This window comes from Sceloporus occidentalis, unplaced genomic scaffold, assembly GCF_023333645.1.
Source record: "Sceloporus occidentalis isolate IW3139 unplaced genomic scaffold, rSceOcc1.0.p SCAF_2, whole genome shotgun sequence".
Lineage (NCBI taxonomy): Eukaryota > Metazoa > Chordata > Lepidosauria > Squamata > Phrynosomatidae > Sceloporus > Sceloporus occidentalis.
In genome coordinates this window covers 53,869,179-53,892,144 of record NW_028316982.1, presented here as the reverse complement: position 1 = coordinate 53,892,144, position 22,966 = coordinate 53,869,179, and the positions used below count along the sequence as shown (strand labels likewise).

At 41.4% G+C, this 22,966-nt stretch overlaps 1 protein-coding gene across 3 annotated transcripts in view; it reads right to left on the bottom strand.

Moving 5' to 3' along the window:
- Nucleotides 1-22,966, bottom strand: part of LOC149318320 (diacylglycerol kinase beta-like) — a 181,931-nt gene that overhangs the window by 89,024 nt on the left and 69,941 nt on the right. For 2 of the 3 annotated variants that reach the window (XM_089509406.1, XM_089509407.1), the window contains 3 exons: nucleotides 22,408-22,662; nucleotides 13,825-13,998; nucleotides 371-420 (listed from right to left, as the gene is read on the bottom strand). In XM_089509406.1, coding sequence (XP_089365532.1) covers nucleotides 371-420; nucleotides 13,825-13,998; nucleotides 22,408-22,662 — 479 coding nt within the window. Of the gene's footprint in view, nucleotides 1-370; nucleotides 421-13,824; nucleotides 13,999-22,407; nucleotides 22,663-22,966 lie in introns of those variants that run through there. The other variant, XM_089509408.1, reaches the window with a different exon arrangement.

The following is a 22,966-nucleotide window of genomic DNA, read 5'->3' as shown; positions in this document are numbered from 1 at the left end:
TTTGAAAACATTACATCTTACCAAATGTTCACTTTAATCAACTGAAACTAAGTAAATGAAAATATATTTAGGATGTGCTTATGATATTGTAATTTAAAGGTATAATTTTAATGTTGCTAGTTACATCACAACTATTGCCATTGCATTAAATGATATACAAGAACGATGATTTATGAGTAACATTAGTACAAAAAACATTACTAAGGATATTGCATGGTGTGGTATGGGAGGAGGTCAATGGGAGGTGACACCATGACACCAACCCTAGTGACACCAACCCTAGTGATGCCACTGGGAAGCCTCCTGGGCATTTAGAAAAACAGTGACCTCTCTTTCTTTGAAAGGGGTACTTCCTTAAAGGATGGCTTACCGAGCTGTCCAGGAGGCCATTGCCATCTGTATCATACAGCCGAAACATAACTGCAAGAGAACACAAAAACAACAGAAGTCTGTAATAAATGCATTCACACATAGGCATAATCAGCTCATTGGTCAGTCTCTTGACTCTACTGCTGTATTCACATCAATATTCTCATGAACCAGTAGCCTCCAATTAACACTACAGATGAAAGTAATCCACATTTAAACAAATACATGAACATTAAACACATAATGCTTAGTCTTGTAAATTTAAGCAGTATGTTACAGAATTCTATTATTTTCAGGCCGAATAGCCTACCACTAAGAATGGGTTCTTGAATCATCCAATGGCAGTACTACAAAGTCCTTTGCAGAGACTAGAAATGTTACTTCTTTGGATGTCAAGTCCCAGAATCCTGCCAGCCCACATGGTCAGTGGTCATACTGACTAGGAGATTCTTGATATTGTAGTCCAAAAAGTAATGTTTCCAAACTGTGCACAGGGAGCACAGGGAGTTGGATGGCCAGATCTCAGGATGTGACCCTAGTCCAAAGCAATGGGGAGAGAAATTTCAGGGTGAAATTTCAGGGTGCCTTGAAAAGTTTGTTTGCATAAATGTTTTCCTTCTTTGTTAGACTTGGTGAATTTATCTGAATGATGTACTCAGTGGTGGCGAACCTATGTGGTGGCACTCAGAGCCCTCTCTGTAGGCATGCACACTGTTGCCCCAGCACAGGGTTTGCCAGAGTTTTTTACTAGAAAGCCAGAGGGATGCGGCACTTTGCAATAAATAAGTGGGTTTTGGGTTGCAGTTTGGGCACTTGGTCTCTAAAAGGTTCACCATCACTGATATACCCTATGTAGTTGTGCTTAATGTGTAATACATCATGCTCAGTGATATCATCAGCAGTTGCCCTGTACAACATCACTTTCAAACTGGCTTTAGACAACATTTCAAACTGGCTTTAGAGTGGGATACGGAGTTGAGACGCCCATGGTCGCCTTAGTCGATGATCTCCGTCTGGGTATCGACAGGGGAAGTGTGACCCTGCTGGTGCTCTTGGACATCTCAGCGGCCTTCGATACCATTGACCATAGCATCCTTCTGGAACGCCTCCGGGAGTTAGGTTTCGGGGGCACTGTGCTCCAGTGGTTCCATTCCTACCTCTTGGGCAGATTCCAGATGGTGAGGCTGGGGGAAAGTTGATCCTCTAAGAGAGAGCTGACATCTGGCATCCCTCAGGGCGCCATTCTATCCCCCATGCTATTTAAAATTTACATGAAGCAGCTGGGAGAGATCATCCGGAGACAAGGGGCGCGGTGTTATCAGTACACTGATGACATCTAGATTTATTTGCAGTGACTACGGATGGCATCTCTCCTCTGGATGCCTGCCTAAGGTCAGTAATGGGCTGGATGAGGGAAAACAAACTCAGGTTGAATCCAGAGAAAACGGAGGTACTAGCGAGAGGTCCCTCAGGGTCCTGGGAAGTAAATTAGTCACCCGGTCCTGGACAGGGTCACACTTCCCCTAAAGGACAAAGTTTGCACCTTGGGAGTACTCCTGGACTCATTGCTACAATTGTCATCTCAAGGAGATACGACAGCCAGGAGTGCTTGGCACCAACTTCGGTTGATATGCCAACTGCGTCCCTACCGGGACCGAGGGGACCTTGAAGCAGTGGTACATACACTGGTAATCTCACGTCTTGATTTCTGTAATGCGCTCTACATGGGACTACCCTTGTACCAAGTTTGGAAGCTTCAATTGGTACAAAATGCGGTAGCCAAATTGGTCACTGGTTCTTCGAAATTTGACCATATATCACCTATTTTGAAAGCTCTTCATTGGCTACCCATCAGGTTCCAAGCACAATACAAGGTGTTGGTTATTACCTATAAAGCCCTATATGGCTCAGGCTCGAGTTACTTAAAGGAAAGCCTCTCCCTATATAGTCCGCCCCGCACTCTTAGAACTTCCAGGAAAAATCTGTTGAAGGCGCATCCAACTAGATTGGTTTCAACTTCCCAAAGAACTTTTACTTCAGTGGCTCCTAAACTATAGAATAACCTTCCAGAAGAGCAACGTCTTATTACCTCCTTGGAGGCTTTCAAGAGGGCTGTTAAGACGGATCTCTTCTGGCAAGCCTACGCACCCAATCTCTTGTAAGGACTTCACCCCACTTTTCTATTTAGGATGATTGTATTGTTTTAAAACTGTTTTTAACTATGAATATTATATGTTTTATTCTTGTATACTGTTGTTGTTGCTTGACTGTAAACCCATTTCGCTCCACCTGGGAGAGGTGGGAAAATACTAATAAAATTGTTGTTGTTGTTGTTGTTGTTGTTATTATTATTATCACGCTTGTAATATCACCAGTGCCCATCTCCTGTGACTTCACAAGGGGTCACTCCTAGGCCTCAGATTTTGTCCCTAAAATCTCAGGGCCTGGGATAATCCTGATTTTGAAACTCGGCAGGGATCAGATATATGAGATCAAATATTATGGCTATTTATGTTTCTGGTTTTGAAAAAATATATTATGATTTGTATACACTTAACAATAGGCCTAAATTCTCAAAAGGAACCAGCCCTGAATGCAAGACTGCCAATTAATAGCAGGTGGTGTGAGCTATATTGCAGGGGAAGGAACTGGCAAAACCATCTTGAGTATTCCTTGCCTTAAAAACTCCTTGAAATTCAAGTGGTCATCATAAGTTAACAGGTGACTTGACTTTGTGCGTGCACACACACACATATTCACTTAATAGAAGGGGTATGAAGTGCAGCAATGGGCTTCTTCTTATAGCAGTGATTTAATCTACATGGATTTAAATTTATTCTCATCTGAGGAAATCCCAGACAGACTTTGGAGAAAGGAAATGCAATGAACACTCATTCATATTAGAAATACATGCATCAACAAAACTCAGACTCATCCAAGTTCTCTGATTTTTACCTCAAATAATGTTTTGACTTGCCCCTGTATTGGATTGTGATAATTTTTTGCTGTGAAATTTTGCATATTTCCATGGACATTTTTCAATTGTTATGTATTTTTATTGTTGACTGGTGCATATTTGTGCATATTTTAAAACTATGTTGGTCTTCCATGTGCATTTTCCAAATGTATGCATACTGAGAAAAGCAAGAACTTCTGACCATAAACTGCATTTGGGGTCCATGCTAAGCTCTGGGTTGTGTGAGAATGGGATAAATTCTGGTTAAAAAAATAATGAAATGAATCTCTCACTTCCCTGTAATGAATTACAGGGTGGGCTTCCTCTTTCTCACCTCCGTCCTTTAATTTCTGTCCAGCATTCAGCTGCACGCATTATCACATCCGCCCACCGCTCTGACCACATCGCTCCTGTGTTGGCATCCCTTCACTGGCTCCCTCTCCCTTTCCGCATTCAGTATAAGCTCCTGCTGTCCACATTTAAAGCCCTCCATGGACTGGCCCCTCCTTACTTATCAGACCTTCTTTATCCTCACCTTCCCACCAGGGCCCTCCGTTCTGGTAGTCAAGGTCTGCTGTCCCAGCCCAGGATTTCCTCTGCCCCATCTAGGATTCGCCCCTTTTCACTCTCTGCCCCTCACTCCTGGAACCTTCTTCCCCCGCAAACAAGAGCCATCTCTTCTTTAACCAGCTTCAAAACGGAGCTGAAGACCATCCTGTTCAGAGAAGCGTTCCCAGGCATTGCATAATTGTCACTTGCTTTTTGTTGTTCTTTTGTTGTCTGTTTTATTGAATCATTTCCTGTATTGCTATGTATTTTATATGTATTATCCTACTAGAGAGGCCCCTTCCCCACCACCTTTCCCTTCTCCTTTTGTGTCGTGTCTTTTTAGATTGTAAGCCTGAGGGCAGGGAACCGTCCAATTAAAAAGATTGTATGTACAGCGCTGTGTAAATTTACAGCGCTTTATAAATAAAGGTTAATAATAATAATAATAATAACAGGCCATTGGCATAAGATTTTTTTCAAAGGACAAATATTGAAAACACAAATCACACTACAACAATGTTCCTGTCAGTAAAGAAAGCTTTAAAGAATTAAATTCATACATAAAAGTTATTTAAAGTCGTCCAGTGATTTAAAGCTACAAAAGCTCTATGTTACCTCCAGGATCAGAAGCAAAATGCTGGGGCATATGTGTAACAGATAAGTTACTGCAAGGGAATCAAGATGTTGCACTAGACAGACAGGACTTTGGTTCAGTCCAGAAGGGATCTGCTTGTATTCTTGAAGCTGACACAAAAGGACTGGCTATCTTTAAGGATCATAGAATGGGGGAGTACTTAAATATGCTTTTGAAGTGTCACATACATGAGAAAAATGGGCACAATGTGCCTGCATTGTGTCTGAGATGTTGTCTCTCTTAAGATGGCATTGAGGGATTTCCTAGCAGGCAGAGGGCACTTCCATTATTGGCCATGTGAAGACTAGAGAGAAAGAATAATAAAAGGCAGGTAATAGAAGACTCTTGCTAGCATTCGTCTCTTTTTGTTTTTGTTGTTCTGCACATTCAAATCATTTCTGACTTATGGTTACCCTAAGGCAAACCTATCGCTGGGTTTTCTTGGCAAAATTTGATCAGAGTGGATTTTACTTTGGCTTCCTCTGAGGTTTGTGACTAGCTCAAGGTGCCCCGGTGGGTTTCCATGGCTAACCAAGGATTAGAACCATGGTTTCCATAGTCATAGTCTGAAACTCATACCACTACACCATTGAGGAGCTTATCCGGTTCCTTCCAAATCTCAGTCTTTTTCTGATAACTTGACTACAGTCTCCACTTTGATTAATGACTGAGCCTAGGTATACAAACTCTTGAACTATTTCTCTCCCCTCACCCTCCAAATAACTTGTTACCAACTTTAATGTTACAGTAAGTAAATTATCTGTGGCCATTATTTTTGTTTTCTTGATGTTTAGCTATAAACTTGAATTTGCACTTCTCATCCTTAACTTTCATCAATAGTTGTTTCAGGTCTGCTACTTTCTGTAAGTAATATGGTGTCATCTACGTATCTTAAATTGATGATATTCCTTCTCCCAATTTTAATGCTTCCTTATATGAGTCTAATCCTGTTTTCCATATGATCTGCATATAAATTAAAGGATAGTATGATAAAATGCAGCCTTGTCTCACCCCTTTGCCAACAGAAAACAATTCTGTTTCTCCATTGTGTGGCTTGACAGTGACCTCTTATCCAGAGTTAAGGTTACACAACAAGAGGATCAAATGTTGCAGCACACCCCTTTTCTTTTAGAGTGCAGATAAATTTTCTTTTGAAATTCTTTATTACGTTCCACTATCCAACTGTGTTTGCAGTATGACCCACTAGTGCCACTTTCTTTTCTGAACCAAGCTTGGACACCTGCCATTTCTGGCTTCATATATGGTAAACACCTTTCCTGTAAAATCGTGAGCATCACTTTGCTTGCATGAGAGATGAGTGCAATAGTTATTACAGTCCCTGGTTGTCCCCTTTCTTGGGAACACGAATGTATATTGAATGTTTCCATGCTATGAAACTTTGTTTTCCACATTTGTTGGCAATTTTTGTTAGAATTGAAATGGATTCTGTTTCTATAGATTGAAACAACTCTATTGCTATGCCACCTATACTTGGTGACTTATTTCTCCCAAGCATGTTGAGAATTATTCTTACTGCAGTTTTCCAAAATCAAGAGTTCATCTTCAAATGGTTCTCCCTTGAAGGAATCTGTCATCATTTCATCTATTTTATACAGTTCCTTAGTGTATTGCTTTCATCTTTTTTTAAAATTTCTTTTACTCATATAATGTGTTCCCTTCTTGTTTATAAAACAGCCTTACTCTTAATTTACCCTGAATTTCTTGGATCTTGTGGAAGAGGTAACATGGTCTGCTCTTTTTGCTGTCTTCTGCTTTTTTGTATTGATTATTATAAAAAAATTATTATAAAAATTATTATAAAAATTCACTATTGTTGAATTCAGGATTCTGACCCTGTTTTTGTAACTTTTTATTTTTGCTTCTTGTCAGCCCTTAACTGCTTTCAGAGTTGAGGCTTCTTCTTCTTTTTAGCTAGAGATAGTATCTTTTTTCATTCTTGCTGCCACTATCCCTGCTTTCAGTCCTCAGTTCTGGTTCCCTATACACCAAGCTTAGTAGTGCAAATCTGTTGTTTATATCATCTTTAAATTCCACAGGAATTTTCTTTAGGTTGTATTTTGGCACAATTATTGATTTGGTGTATTTCCTTAGCTTTAATGTTGATATTAGCCATGATCTGCTCTTGGTCTTGATTTTGCAGAGAGAATGGTGCTTCTCCATCTCCTGCTTCCAATTATGTTGTCTATTTGATTTTTATACTGGCCATCAGATGATATCCATATACATAGTCATATCTGTAATTACCTGACTGCTGACCTCATAAAATTTGAGAATTCATTCTCCTGCTTTATATCTTAAGCCTATGCTGAATTCTACTGCCATGTCTGGCTGTCTACTTTTCCAAATGCCTGTTATTACCTAGCGGTTCCATTTGGTGTGTGATCAATTTCCATTTGGAGATACATGGAGAATCTTTTAATTTCTTCACTTTCTCCCTTGGTGGTGGGAGCATAAACCTGAATTACAGTTATACTCCTTTCTCTGGAGTCTTACTGATATTATTCAGTCAGACTTTGCACTGTATCCCCTGACTGATTTTACTACATCTTATCTCACTATTAATGCCTTCCCACTTCTCCTTTGTAAATTACAGACTAAAATTTTGCATAATTATCTGATTATCACCATGTATCGCTATGTGTATATTGCACTTCTTGCTTTATAATTTCTACCTTTCCCTGATTCATTCCATGTTCCTAATATATGCATTGTACAACCCTGGAATTTTCTTTCACATTTGTACATGTTAGCAGCTGATCATCCTTTCGGCTGGTTGATTGCCTTCTGATCTGGGAGTCTCATATTCTGGTATTCTCTTATTTAATTTTTTGTTGTTTCATCATAGGATTTCTAAAGTAAAAAGAAGTCAGGAGTACTTTCCCATTGCCTTCTTTTGAACAGTACTAACTCCTTCAGAGATAGCTAAAGTACCACTGCTGCTGTCTGTGAGAGATTCTCCACCTGTGACACCAGGTGTTTGGCACATTTAGTCTGGCTCTTCAGCAAAAGCTTTTTTGACTTGGGACATCCTATCAGTAGCACGTTCATCATCAACACAATCTCTTGCCTCAGAAAAGCATGCAGTCACCCCCAAGGACAGGTAGTACCAAGGATTCCCAAAATATTCTTGATGTATTTTCACTTCAGGACATTGTGTGAACTTTAAATATGGTAGCTAGATCCTGCTTTCCAATGAGGCTACTGTTGCTTGAAAGTTACTTGGTCTTACTTTTACTATCAGGGACCACTGACAGAGAAGGAGTTTATCAGAGCAGGACTTGTTAAGCTATCTGATATGAAAGACCCGAGGATTTTGTTTCCAATGTGCTAAATCTGCACCCACTGGCTACCACCGGTTCTTTCTTTGCTGGAAACTTGCTGTGGACTGGGAGCCAATGGCTCACAGACCTGCACCTGTCCACAATCACTTTGAGTAGCACTACACCAGAAGATGGTTTGTCCAGGGTTGGACCTGGAACCAGCCCTGAGCAAGTTTAATAGCTGATCAAATCTGCAAAACAATTTAAAATAAAAAAGAGGAATTGCAAAATCTGCAAACCAGCAGTACTGGCAAAATTATTATGAAACAGTTCTACTACAAGAAACTCTTTCTGACCCTATTTCAATGACAGTCATTTCTACAGCTTAAAATTTCCCATTGCTTTCAAGTACTGTGTTTTCCTCCTTTCTTTTGTTCCTGATGCTGTGTTTGTGTGCCAAATTTATCTTTTGACCTTGGTGCTCTCCACATGCCATGAATCTTTAATTGATTGACTGCGCCATGTCTTGTCAGGTCATGTTCAAAGGAAAAAGAGAAGAAAAGAAAAGGTGACAAAGTGGAAAAACCTATTTGCAGTGCAAGTCTTTAAGTAGGAGTAATCCAAACTTCTTTAATATCAGGGATTTCATATTCAACAAAACATGATGCGGTTTAAAACTGATTTGTTGTATAAAGGCATGGGAAACAATTTGAAGGCACCAGAGGGCAGACGTGTACATTTTTAGATAAGAATAACAGGAGAGCAATCATTTCTTTCCCAGGGCTTTGGCTCTGTGCACTGAAGAAGGTAACAAATAGGTAGCAGCTTGCATATCTCCTCATTATAACCCAGTTTCTAACCATCTCCATTAATTCTCCTGTCTCTGCATTAGAGCATGACAATCAGTTCAAATGCTAACACAAGCCACATTTCATATCTAGCACTGCGACTAAGCAAGCAGTAAGAAAGGAGGATAGCAACTTTGCTCCTCACATAATTAATTTACTTTTTTTCACAATTAAAACAAATCCCCCTGTACATTTGCTAGGCAGCATTTCAAAAAGAGAAGCTTGAAATTCCCAAGTTACTACCATCCATTCAAAATGAAGGTTGCCATATCAGAAGCATTGCATCTACTGAGATGAATCTCTGGACGTTTGCACAGGGGCAGGTTCTGCAGATGTCATTAAGAATGATACAAGAAGCATCAACCACAACTGTTCTGAGTATGCCATTAAAATAACACCAACTCTATTGAAATGAATGTGGAAGGATATATCCAGTGCTCTGGGGTTTGGAAGTCTTTATTTTTAAACTAGTGTAGTTGTAATGTGTATTGTGTAAGGTGTATTGTGTGTAATGTGATGTCTGGTTATTTATATGATATATTTTTATATACATCTTTCAATAAAGTATTTAAATAAAAATAATAAACACCAACTCTAGCACAAATGAAAAAATCTTTCCCCATTTGGAAATTCAGTTTTCCAAGTTCTACATTGAGAAGTAGGGGGAAAAGCCACTGTTTCCCAACTCAGTTTTTAACACTTTTGCAAACATTGTTTTTAAGGGCATATGGGATTTGCAGCCCAACCAATCAATGTTTTCCAAGCTCTGCTTTATACAGCAAATCACTTACCCTACTCATGGAGGCCCTCAATATGTATGAGTCAGTGCCAGCTAGATGGCTCCATTGAAATAATTGTTGAATAAGTCAACACATAAGTAAATTCTATTAGTTCAGTGGGTCTACTCTACTTGGTGCTATCTACAGTGTACAGGACAAAATGTATATGTATCTGCATCCGCATATGTATTTTTCAAGGCGATGCTCTGTCATCTTGATATCGTTGCTCCCTCTAGTCCGTGAGGACTAGAGAAGAGTACCTAGGTTCCAATTTAAACAGGAATCCTTTCTTCCACCTAGAAGCTGATTCTGGCAGCACATTTCAACTCCTGCTATGACACTGTGAAAGGATCTTGTGGACACAGTCACTTTGAAATGTTATGCCTGAATAGGCTGATAATGCTGCTAGGATAACTCCAAGGTGTTCTTTTAAGTGATGTTTCATAATGAACCTGACCTTTGCAGTATTCACTGGTGTAGATTGGTGTGTAAAATGAGGAACTTCTAATGGCACATGACTCAGACAATCAGCTTGGCACATATTGGGAACCTTCAAAAGAAGGAGGAAAAACAACTGCTGGAAGCCTTGTAGTTTTGTGAATCAGCTCTGCAGTGAGTTTGCACTGAAAATGACTGATAATGTTCCAAAACCACCTCCCTCATTCTTGCTACAAATAGTAACTTAAATGGAGAAAAGCTCCATTTCTATAGGGCCAGATTGTCATTCTCCCCGCTTTAAAAATAAATCTCCATGGGTTGTCTGCATAGGGTTTCCCTCTATCCTCACAATGAGTAGTCCTGATGACACAGGACCCAATCCCCAATTCTGGTGCAAACTATCCTGATGCTAAAGCCGCTGTATACGTGACTTAAAGCAATTTTAAATGACTCATCTTTTTCTCTGGATCTTCCCAGAAGATCTAGAGCCTTCCATTGTGAGGCCATGCAGCTATTTACAATGCATCCTGCTGTGCCATCCAGCGCTGGCACCACCACAGCAAATCTCTCACTCTGAGGTCAGAAAGAGCAGCCCAGCCATGTGGTTGATGTTGTGTGCCTTGTTCTGATCTCAGGGCAAGTGACTCACTGTGGTGGCAGCACATAGGAATGCACAGGCAAACAGCTGCCCAGCATTGAAACTGAGGACCCGCAGGGTGACCAGATATCCTGCTTTTCCAGGATATGTCCTACATTTCAGCCTTCTGTTTAGGAAGCAATCCAAAATATCCTCCATTTTGAGCATGACTGAGAAGCATGTTTCCTTTTATATGAGTGTTTTCAGCTTTTATTTTGTAATGCCCTACATTTTTCTTAAATGTCATTTTGCAGTGCCTTGTCCTCCTTTGTAGTTATGACATCTGGTCACCCTGAGGGCCCCTGGTAATGGGGCAACATTGGTGCAGCTCTGGAGCCGGAATATTCCAGTTTGCTCCTGGAGTACAGTCAGCTCTTCCTTTCCATAGGCTTGCAATCCATGAATTGGGGCATCCACAGACAGCCCTGCCATGTTATGCTCAGTGGTAGCCCATGCATGTGCCACACTGAACCGACATTGAGGAGAATAGGACTTGATGTCCTGCAGAATTTGCCATCCATGAGGGGGGCTGGAATGGAAACCCCTGGATATGAAGGGCAGACTGTATTCTGACCTGTAAAGGTTTGGCCCAAGTGTAATTTTTAAAAAGAATTTGTATTTGTTTGACATTTCAGCTTAACAAAACAACAAACTTCACTTCAATGGTTTGCTCTATTGCACTGTCAACTGCAAGTTTTAGCAACATACTACAAGTACTTAATTTAATTAATTAATTTGTTTTATTTATATATCGCTATTCCAAAGATCATAGCGGTGAACAGCAAGTAAGCTAATTTGCCCCCAACAGTCTGGGTACTCATTTTAGTGACCTCGGAAGGATGCAAGCCTGAGTCGAGCTTGGGCCCTTTTGCTTGTCTTGAACTCGCAACCTGTGGTTTTGAGTGAATGGCTGCAGTACAGGCATTTAACCACTGCGCCACCAGGGCTCCCTTGGTTCTTCTTTAACACTTTAAAAAGAATGGAGAGCATTTCATAAAGATAAATTCATTATTTCAGTCACCAGTTCACTTCATTCATGATACCTCAGCTGCAGGATTTCAGGGCTGGTAGTAGGGCATTTTCCACAGACATATATCCAGATAAGTTTTTTTTAAGCTTCCTTTACTAAAATTCACAGAGGGTTTAGATCAGGATGGGAACCATACAGCTCTCTAGATGTTGTGCTAGGAGTTGCAGTCCAACAGCATCCAGATGGCTGAATGATTCTGACCTCTAGTTTAGAAGATGTCCAAAACAGACTGAAAAAATGCAAGAGGATTACTGCATTTACTGGGCATTGTATCCCTTTAAAATTCCACATAGGAGCAAGAGCAACTGTGCAGTGAAAGTCAATGTGGGCTTTACGTTGCAATTCTTCATGTTTTCTAGATGCTTCTATTATAGTTAGCAAGTTTTGCATGCCTGGACTGAGTAACTGATAGTTTGTTTGCAGAATTGCTTATTTGCTTTGCCACATCTGCTGTCATCCTGCATCACTCTAAATTGCCAGGTTTTTTTCTTCGCTTTTCTCCTCCGTAAGAGCAAGTAGTTGACTGTGTACAAATAATTTGTAAGTACACAAAGTATTTTATATGTTTTCACATAGAAGACTAAGCTTGTTTATTTTTCTGTTAGGAGATTACTCCACAAAAGCTGCTGATGCCACTAAGTGTGGCTGGGAACAGGTGATAGTCACCCAGTGGCACTGGCAGCTTTTTCCTGTGCAGTAACATCCATTTAAGCCTGTGCCTGGTCTGTTCTCAACCCCTGCCCTGATCGGGTGAAAGATGCTGTGCAATAATCTCCCTAGACACTGTATGTGTGAGAGACACTGGCTATTGTTCAGCTTCTGCCTTGTCAATTGATTACTGTTCTCAATCTCTTCCCAATACTTTCTTCCATTTTTTTTTTCATTACAGAAAAACTCAGGAAGGGAGAGGTGGAAAAACTACAGAATTCCTTTCAATTGCCATCACAAGGAGCCTTCTCTCTGGTAACATCCTAGACCAATAATGTAGCTGTGACCAAATATTTTAAGCCTTAAAAATGTGTGTGTTTCTTTTTATGTTTTTTTTTAAGTACTGTGAAACTATGAATTTTAGTCTCTTTCACTGGCAGTAATCTGTCCGTTTTTTATCTAGGACAGATGGTATACAATAGGCCAGGGATTTTACAAGTATTATGGATCTAAGAAGAAAGAATATTTTTTTAACCACCTGAGGTTCTTCAAGTTGGCCAAACAGAGGTGCGTTACGGACTGCCCAAAACAGGCATTCTCGCGCCGCTGCCGGTTGCTCCACGAGGGAGCCACAGCAGCCAAACCGCGCGGCTCCCTCACGGAGCAAAAAGAAGCCCCAAAATGGTGCTTCTTTCCGTGGTGCGGATATGACGCCGCGAGGCGCCAATGGCGCACTCGCAGCTTCATATGCACTGTGCAACATGTGGATGCAGCACGTCCGCTATGTAAAGATGGCGGCCCCCGTGTGGAATGGGCGCCGCCATTTTGTACGGACTAGGTCCCTATTAGGGTTAGGGGCATCCAGAAGGGACGCCCCTTTCTAACCCTAATACGGACCCAGTCCGTACTATTACGCCCGTTTGTAACGGGCCAGAGGTAAGTTTAATGCCCCTCATGGAGACTATCAGATTAAAAGATCCCTTTTGAATGTGTGTGTGTGCATGTGGTATGGCAGAGAAGGAAAAGGAAGCTTGACCTCTTAATCTTTTGTGATGGCCCAGTTTTTAGAAGGCACTGATGTATGTGCAGGATGATTTGGTTAATATTACAAGAGAAACAGTGAGTAAAGATTTCATATTTCCTAATTTAAACACTGGTAGAGAGGCCATACTTTCATGTCTGCCTTCTGTTTCTTAAGAAAGGAGCAAAGAAAAGCAAAATAACAGCCACAACCAAAAAATAGGGCCAGTGGGGGAAGCGGCAATCAATTAGCATTCTGTAATGTTACATGACCAACAAATCTACCCATAATGCTCTATAGCAGAGTCACAGAACTTGCAACACTCTACATTTACCTGGAGTACAATGTAAATCACTCCTGATCACTGGCCACGCTAAGAATATGCTGCACTGAAATTCCTGCTATATTGAAATGGGATGCATGAGAACTTTATCAGTGGGTTCCTTCACACTAGACATTCAGAGCTGGCCAGTTGCTCACAGTTGCAGCTTGCTAACATTACTGATTCTTCTAATACATGAACCCAGCCCTTCCTCCCCCCTCCTCCCCACTGTCACTTGTGACCATGGCACCAGTGGTAGCCTTGCACCTGATGTTCTGGTTGCATGCATTCTTCCTGTCACTCAAGACTTACACTCCAGCTTATCCTCAGCCCGTCCCCTTTCCAGCAGTGACAGGTAGCAGACAATGTCCTTCAGGTAGACTACCTGAGCCAATGACGGGGCTGGTGGGTGTGGACTGGCTGTTTTCAGGGAGATGTGGCTCTTTCGAAGGTTGAATGGCAATTTCTTCTCCAAGCTTCTGGAGCCTAGAAGGGAAAACAGGAATATTCACAGATGTCTTAGTGCTTCAATGCACATTTTAAACCATTTCAACAGGCAGAGGCCTTTTAACCTTCATGTACCAGCATGAACATTTTAAATCCCCTGGATCATAAAGTTGGCCCTCCACATCCATGTATTCTTTATCCATGTATTCAAGCATCCATGGCTCAAAAATATTCAAAATAAATAAATAAATAAATTCTATAAAGCAAACCTTTACTTTGCCATTTTTATAAGGAATATCATTTTACTAGGAATATCATTTTACAGTGCACCCTTGCCTTATGTGGGGACTCCGTTCCGGACCCGCCCCCCTGCATAAGGCAAGTAGTGCATATGCTCAAGCCTCATTGAAAATAATGGGGTTTGTGCGCGCATGGGCGCGCGCACCATTGTTACTTCTGTCGTGCAGCTTTCAGCATAAGGCATCTGACTCCATCCTGGCCTCTGAGGGGAAAAGAGGGTGGGCCAATGCTATCAGGCCTCCCTAAAGGAACTGAGCCTCCCCACAAGGCATCTGACTCCATCCTGGGCTCTGAGGGGAAGAGAAGGTAGGCCAATGCCTTCCCTAATTGGTCCTAATCAGAGTAAGAAGAAGGGCCCTCCCTCCAGTCCATCTGCCATGGTCCAGGCATCAGAGGGAGAGCAGATCTTCTGGACTTTTCCCCTTCTCCACTGCCATTCCCTTCTCCTTTTCTGTCTTGTCTCTTTAGATTGTAAGCCTGAGGGTAGGGAAATGTCTAATTAACAATTTGTAAGCCGCTCTGATAGCCTTGGCCGAAGAATGGGGTATAAGTAAATAAATATTAAATATTATATTATATTGTGTAAGAGGCGCCCACGTATGATGTGGGCACACTGTAGTAGGGATGCGGTTAGGATGCTGACTCTGTTGGTTGCAAGATTGGCAGGTTGGCTGTTCGAGGTCCAGGTGCCGCATGATGGGGTGAGCTCCCATCACTAGTCCCAGTTTCTGAGAACCCAGCAGTTTGAAAGCATGCAAATGCAAGTAGATAAATAGGTACCACTCCGGGGGGAAGTTAAACAGCGGTCTGTGCAATCATGCTGACCACATGATCACAGAGTAGTCTCTGACAATGCTGGTTCTTTGATTTAGTAACAGAGATGAGCACCACCCCCTATGGTCGGACATGACTTGACAACCTTGTCAATGAGTAATACCTTTATTTTTTTATCATTTTACTATGCCACTATATTTAATGTGACTTGAGCATCCACAAATTTTTGTAGACATGGGGGCTCCTGGAACAAAATGTCAGTGTCCCACTGTATTTTGCTGCATAATCTATGAATCTTAGACATCCAGCATAGCCATTCTTACAGACATTGTTACCTGCACTGTTCTAACTCCCCCCCCCCAAAAAAAAAACCCACAACCCTCTCCTGTTTGCCCACAGGCCATTTTAATGCCCTGCAATTTACTGCAATTCTTATTTGGATCAGAAAATGTCCCACAACTCATACAATGCAATGCATTTAAAAAAAATCTAGTGCATGAAGGTAATATGTTTGGGCCTTATTTGGGTTGGCTGGATTCTTGGCGGTAGCACAAAGGCCTGAAGAAGAATTCACAAAATTTGCCACCAGTCCAGTCCTCCTAGTCTGTTTTATTTCTAGCCAAGTAAACTTGAGTGGGCTGCAGCACTCTAACCACCCTGACAAGTGAGGCCGAACTATCCTCCCATCAGGAGGGAAAATCCTCCTCCATCTCGGTCCTTGCTCCCAGTAATGCTGTGTACAGAAGTCCACTAACTTTCATAACACTCTAAGATGTAATAAGGCCATCCATCTTCCTACCCCTGGCTGATCTCTGTATGTACAGACATTGGAATTAAATCCAAGGAGGTGCATCAATCTACGCACCTCTCTGCTAACCTTTAAGGGAAGGGAAATGCCAAGCATTTCATTTCGCAATTGTTTGGGGGATTTATTATATTGCTGTTCAGTGGATTTTATTATCGTCAGCTAATGGCTTTATGATGTTTTATTTTATTGAATTTTATGCATTAGTTGGAAAGGTCTATAAATGTATTTAGGCCAATAATAATTACACGAACCATTCCACAGGTGTAGGGTTATGAACAGAAGCACAGTGCACACTGTGTTTTGTCTTCTCGTCCACTGTTATGAGTGCAGCCACAAAACAAATATCAGATTACTGTTGGCTGGAATCCTGTTGGGGACTTACAGTACCTGTGTGTAAATACTGTACTTACTGTACTATGTACTGAATCCCACCTCCAATCCCCACTTACCAGGTAACAGCTACTGCAATTGATAGGGGCCTATTCCCCTGTCAATCAGGAAGCAGCTGACCACATTTTCCCATGAACAATCTCTAGTGGCACAGACAGAAGCAAGACGCCTTTCACAATTCTCTCTTGTGTTGGAGATCACTCAAGTGAAGAGACAAGAGCAACCATCAGCCAGCTGCTTCCTGTCTGACAGGGAAACAAGCCCTCATCAATTGCAGCAGTTGCTTCCTGGTAAATGGAGATTTGGGAACATTTATGGTCCCTGCATAGCCCCTATACTAAGAGCTATGAAGGGATTATGGGGGGGGGGGGGAATCATGGATGCATAACTCTAAGTTACACATTCATAACTGCCCCAAAGAATTCCCGTCATTATTCTTTATCTTATGTGGTTCTTGCAATTGTGACAATCATGAATGTAATAGACCACATGTTGGCTCAGATCTTGGATTGGGAGATATAAAGTTCTACACCCTTTAACCATTACAGCTGCCCTGACACCAATTTATAGGTTGGTGGAAAGCAAGGGGAGCAACAGAGAAGCATCCAACTATGCTCCTATAGGTGGATGGAAAGCAGAAAGGCATTATCCAAGATTTATTCAATTTCCACTAGTCAGTAAATTGGTGTTTGGATGGACTGCATTAGCTAAAAGGTTATTTGGGGGTTGTGATTTGGCTCCGCTCTGTGTCTGTACCTGACTTCAAAAGATCCCTCATTCTCACTATAAAAGGGGAATCAGTTTTTATTTTTTCATCCCCGTTTAGTTTGCATCATTTCAAGCCAGGGATGGGGCAAGCCAGGGATGAAGCACAAGCTGGGGGGGGGGGGAGCCAAGGCCAGCGGGGAGGCCAGCGGGGGGAGAGAGCCAAGGCTGGTGGGGATGGTGAGGAGGCTGGGGGGGAACCAAGACCAGCAGGGATGGAGGCAAGGTCACAGGACCTGGGAGGAGGAGAACAGGGGACATATTTTTAAAAAATAATAATAAAACTAATCAAAAAATTGATAGTTTGGTCAAGCAACTACTTGCTTGACCAGTCTATCATTTTTTTTGGTTAGTTTTATGTATTTTTTTTTAAAAAAAAAAACCCAAACAGGCAGCATCGCTCTGCCATTTGTCCCTCCTTCCAGAATGAATAGATTCTGATCTGGTGTTCCCAGTTATTGGACACGCGTCAGAATTTATTCTTCCAAAAAGAACGACCTCTGGTAGGGAAGTTTACATGTGTTCAGTGTAGTGGTTTGAGTACTGAACTACAACCGTGGAGACCAGGGTTTGATTCTCTGCTCGGTCATGGAAACCCACTTAGTGATTTGGGCAAGTCACACACTTTCAGCCCAAGAAAACCCACTGATAGATTTGCCTTAGGGTTTTCATAAGTCAGAAATGACTGAAGGCACACAACAACAGATTTCCAACTTTCACAACAATTAAAAAAAAAGAAGAAGAAAAAAGAAAGATTTATGCTGGTTTTTGTTGGGCTTAAGCCTACATAAATCACAAACTGGGTGCTAGCCATTTTCTCAGGTCTTTTGTACTGGCAGAGAAATAAACTTTTTTTTTTCTGTCAAGGGATACATTCTGTTTGGAGTAATCTGTCTGGGACCACATGAGAACAGTGGGTAGAGCTAGGATTGCCAGATTGAAAACTGGAGAGGATTCCTGTACCATTAATGGTAGTAAAAAGAGGCAGTTTCAGCAAGGTTTGCTTATCAGGCAAGCAGGTAGACAGCGGTGAAGCCAGTGGCAGGTGGGGCTAAACACAAAAATGGAATGGGGCTGAACAATCTCTTTTCTCTCTTTTTCTCACTCTCTCCACCTCTTCTTCTTGTTTTCTCTCCCTGTCCACCCAGTCCTTGCTTTCAGAAGGCTTTCAAAATTAGGCCAACAAGTGGCCCTAGGTTTGCAGGTTGCCTACCTCTATTACACTAGGTCTCTTTCTACTCAATTATATTACTTTAATATCCTATGGAATCCTGGGATTTGTAGTTCAATGAGGCCACAGAACTCTCTGGCAGAGAATTTGAGAAACTTCACAAAGCTAGAAAATCTTGAACTCCTTAGCCTAACCCTAGAGTTGCCAGGTGAAATGCAGGATAGGGCTCCTATAACTTTAATGGTTGTTTAGAAAAGGAAATTTCAGCAGGTCTTGCTTGTGTGAGAAGCAATCCTTGCCCAAATTCCCTCTTCTACACAACTATTAGAGGCACAGGAGCTCTCTCCTATGTATTACCTGGAAACTGTAGCTATAGCCATCACATTAACATCACATAGTGATATCAAAGTGCTATAATTGTACAATATGAAGGAGACTCTAGTTTCTCAACTCTTTCCACAAGTAGTATAAAGTCCAAACCCTTTATTTTAAAGCTCTCTATGGAGCTTATCCAATTAACAAATAAGTTGGCTTATCTCTTCCAGCTTGAATTCAGGATCAGGGATGCCCCCAGATGTTATCATACCTAAATCACCCCCTATCTAGGCAGGATGCCACTACCCAGATGCACCACCCAGGTCAAAATCTCACTCAGCTGGCCAATTTTTGGAGTCAGAAGCTCCCCAACTTTGAAAAAGTGCTGGCTGAGTGAGGTTTCGATCTGGAATGTATCTGGGTGGCAGCATTCTGGCTAGATAGGTGGCGATTTAAGTATGATAACATCCTGGGGTATCCCGGATCCTGAATTCAAGCCAGAAGAGGTAAAACAGCTTATTTGTTAATGAGATAAGCTCCTATATCTCTGCCCTAAGATTTTCTTCTGTTTGTCATTTTTATGTTCATTGATTACAATGTTGTACATCTGATTTACAACATCATAATTATTCCAATTCATATTTACGTTATTGACAATTGCAGTGACCAAAAGTGTCCCCCAAATCCTAGCTTTGGAACTTCAAAGCTCCACAGTAAAGCCATTTCTGAGGTGGTGAGTTGTCCTATGCTTAACAAGTAGCAAGTGCCCAAAGAGCTAAATTCTCCAAAGAGAACCAGCTATAGGGAAATCAGTCCAATCTAGGTTATGCACAGACAATCCCAGAAGATGAAGAGAGGTGCAGTTCAGGGATCATTCCACAAATCCATCCTTCCAGATATCCAATGCCAAAAAGGAATGAGGCAAGGAAATCATTAAATGTAGCCTGAGCAAGGGTCAAGAATGCCAGAGAACACAGAAATACCAAGAGCATGGCCATTTGAAGAAGCTTATGAATAACAAAGATTTCCTGCAGCTGCTAGGAGATTTATAGGTGGATGCCTTCAGATGCGAGGTGCTTGATGAGTCAGTGTCATCTGTTTACCAGACAGTTATTATGAAGCTGCACTTTCCCTCTTTGTCACTTTTAAAGGGCAGGGGCATCTACTCAGTGTCTGTCAAGTCCTGCTGAGGAAGGAGTATCAGCTGTTGCAGCCACCAGGTTCTTGTATTTGGGGGGGGGGGGGGGGTGTGTGTCATCTGGAGCAAGAAACTCCTTGCAATTCAAATCTATGTCAAATTCCAGAGGGTGAGTTGTGATATGAATAATGATTTGTCCAGCTTTGCAGGGGACACTGAGAGAAGAAGCTTGACAAGATCCTGACAGGACGCTGCAGGGGTTTCTGCAACTATTAAGCTTATTGCATGGCACTCTGAGGAATCGGAACGGAATGGAAGGAAACCGTGTGTTATTGCACAGGAGAACACCACTATGCCACCAGGAGTCCCCTCCAGAACTTCCGGAGTCCTCCCCCCGCTCTGTTCCCATCCGTTCCATTCACATTCTCCAAGTGCCCTCCCTCCCACATGAGGAGGGAGTTAGATATGTCATTACTCGCTGCGCCACTCTCCAGAATCTTGAAATGGCTCTGTTGTGTGTGTTTGTGTGTGGGGGGGTACCAAAAAGCTTCAAAGATAAGACTTTGAGGAGTAGCATTGGGAGATGTTGTAGCTATGTCTCTGTAATGATGGCTAGCAAGGCAGAATTTTGACCTGTTTTCTTAAAATTAACTCTGCTTATTAATTATGTCATAGTGGGTTAAAGTGATACATTGCTTACAGCATGATCAAGGAACAAGGAACAAATTAAAAGACATTAATTTACTGCTAATGAATGTTTTCCATGTTTTGTACATGCGTGATGTCACCTTTCCTCAATATCTACCTTCTCTATAAAAATCATGAAGAATCTTATGGCACCACAGAGACTAAGCAGAGGCAAGGAACTCTTATTTTGCTTCTGCTTATGTCATGTACATAAAGGGTGCTGTGTGTAATAATTGCTGCTATTACTAATAATTAGTATAATTATTGATGAGCTCATATACTACCCACCATGGTAGAACTGAAGATGTAAGATTGAGGAACTGTATGATGTTTGAAAAATAAACTTGCATTATTTATTTGTTTATTTATATCCCACTTTTCTTCCATGTTGGGAATCAAATCAGTTTACAATTCAAAACATAGAAAAGCATTAAAATAGAATTAAACTATTACATTATTAAAATACACCTCTTGTATAACACCTCTTATGTATGTATGTATGTATCTATGTATGTATGTGAATGGGGAATGCTCCCAAACCAGAAGTATCTGTGCTCATGTTAGTTCATTTCTGCTCATGGTAGATGGATTTGTTTTCTCTGTACAGTGCCTTATAGGCATTGACTGTTCTCTTAGAGGAAAGCACATTCAGTAACCTTGGTCTTTTAAAGGAATACCAAGGAATCTCAAGTGAACAGTTTCTTTACAAATTTGCAGATAAATCACCATGTATAATACTTTATTAACGGGTCAAATTGCTACACTACGATGGCTTCTACAATATGCATTTTCTTCCTAGTCACTGTTATTTCATTTACATAATTATTTGTGCGTGACAAAAACGGAATCTTAATTTGATTTTCTCTTTTAGCAGTTTCACAATATACTTTCTAACAAAAATGCATTCATGGTGGTGTGTGTGTGTTTTGTCATTACCCATAAAAAAAATTCCCCCCATAAAAACCTATTTCATAGCGCCTGATGCCAAACATTTCTGCTCCTCTCCAGTGAAAATTGTATTGCTAATTGTATTGAAAATTGTTCACCCATTCCTTCACTGACTCCCTCTGGCCAAGAGCCTCTTATTCACTTGGGTGGTTTTCCCTAGGTCACATCTTTCACTGCCCATATTGATAAATAACTAACATGAATTTCTTAAATTATTGAGTCTGCCATGCGATGTAATGTATGTGAAAACAAACATAGATAAGAGAATATATGTCATGTATACAGTATTTTTTGAGAAGAAAGATGTGACCTAGGGAAAACAACCAAAGTAAACCAGAGGCTCTTGGCCAGAGACTGTCAGTGAAGGAATGGTTACACAAGTAAAGTCTAAGCCACTGTTGATAATGGGGACATCTGAGGTGAAGTCTAGCCTTTAGGACTTGAGGATATTTTCTTCCTCTCTTCCACTTAGCCTTTCCCTGAAGAAAGGAGTGCTCAGGAGCTAATGAATCACACTGCATCTCTCCCATCTGACTCCTATTGCCATAGAATAAGGTTATTGACTGACAGAATCCCAGCAAGGACAAAGGTCTCCCCCACCCTGAAACAAATATACAAACATTTAGAGATGCAAAAATGCCATGGAAAATCTACTGTGATTGAAGTAAGAATGTGCTTTCACACAGCTTTACTCAGGCAGCTGGTGACACCTCCACTGACAAATCGGCTTGTTGCAAACAAAGCTGTATGTTTGCAAAGACAACAGCAAAATGTTTCACTGTGTGGTTCAGAGGGAACTCCCAGGAGTCCCTGACTACCATTGTGCAGCAGGTGGATGTTGTTGAGCCAGTGGAGAGAGGATGTTGGACATATAATGACTGATCCCATGAGTGAATTAGTTTTGAAATCTTGCTCTTGGCTTTTGCCAAATTCTCACAGAGATCAAACAGCCCATCTAATATGCTCTAACCCCTACTTCAAATTTCCCTCCCACACACTCATCACTTTTGACCAAATAAAAAGAAAACTTCAAGCCATTGCCCCAGCCAGTACAGAAACCGTTTTTTATCCAATTGCAGTCAGGCAAGGCCAGAAAATGGTGGTATCATTCATAGAAGAACTCAGAAAGGGCATGGTAAACATGGAACTCACCTGGGGACTGTGGGCTTAGAAGAGAACCTGAGGAAATCTTGGAGGACCCTGAGGAATTGTGAGCAGAAGGGGTACCAGCAGTGGATTTCTGTGATGATGACCTGGACCAGCTTGGTGAAGCGTTCCCAAGGGCATTGGCATTGGTTGGAGTGGGACTTAAGGAGGCTGTTTGCTGCTCTGCCAGGTTTCCCTGGGAGCTCTTGGATTCAGGTGTGTGCCTTCCCATGGTGCTGAGCAGAGTTTTCCCATTGATCCCTATAAATCAAGCATAGCATGAATTTAGGTACTTATTAAAGGCATATATCTTGAACACCAACTAGGTGCCTGGGGCTGGTCTGGATTTCAGAAGTCCACCAGCTGTTTCATCAGCTGTAAGATGAAGCCCACCTTCCACAGTTCAAGGCCACCAGAGACTGTTGTTCAGTGTCTTGGACAGATAGACACACTTCTCATGTACCTCAACCATGTAAGCTACATATCTCCTTATTATTTTTTTTCCAAATTAGGCTAAAGAAGTTGCAGTGATCTTCCAAACTCTGCCCGCTTAGGAACAAAGCTA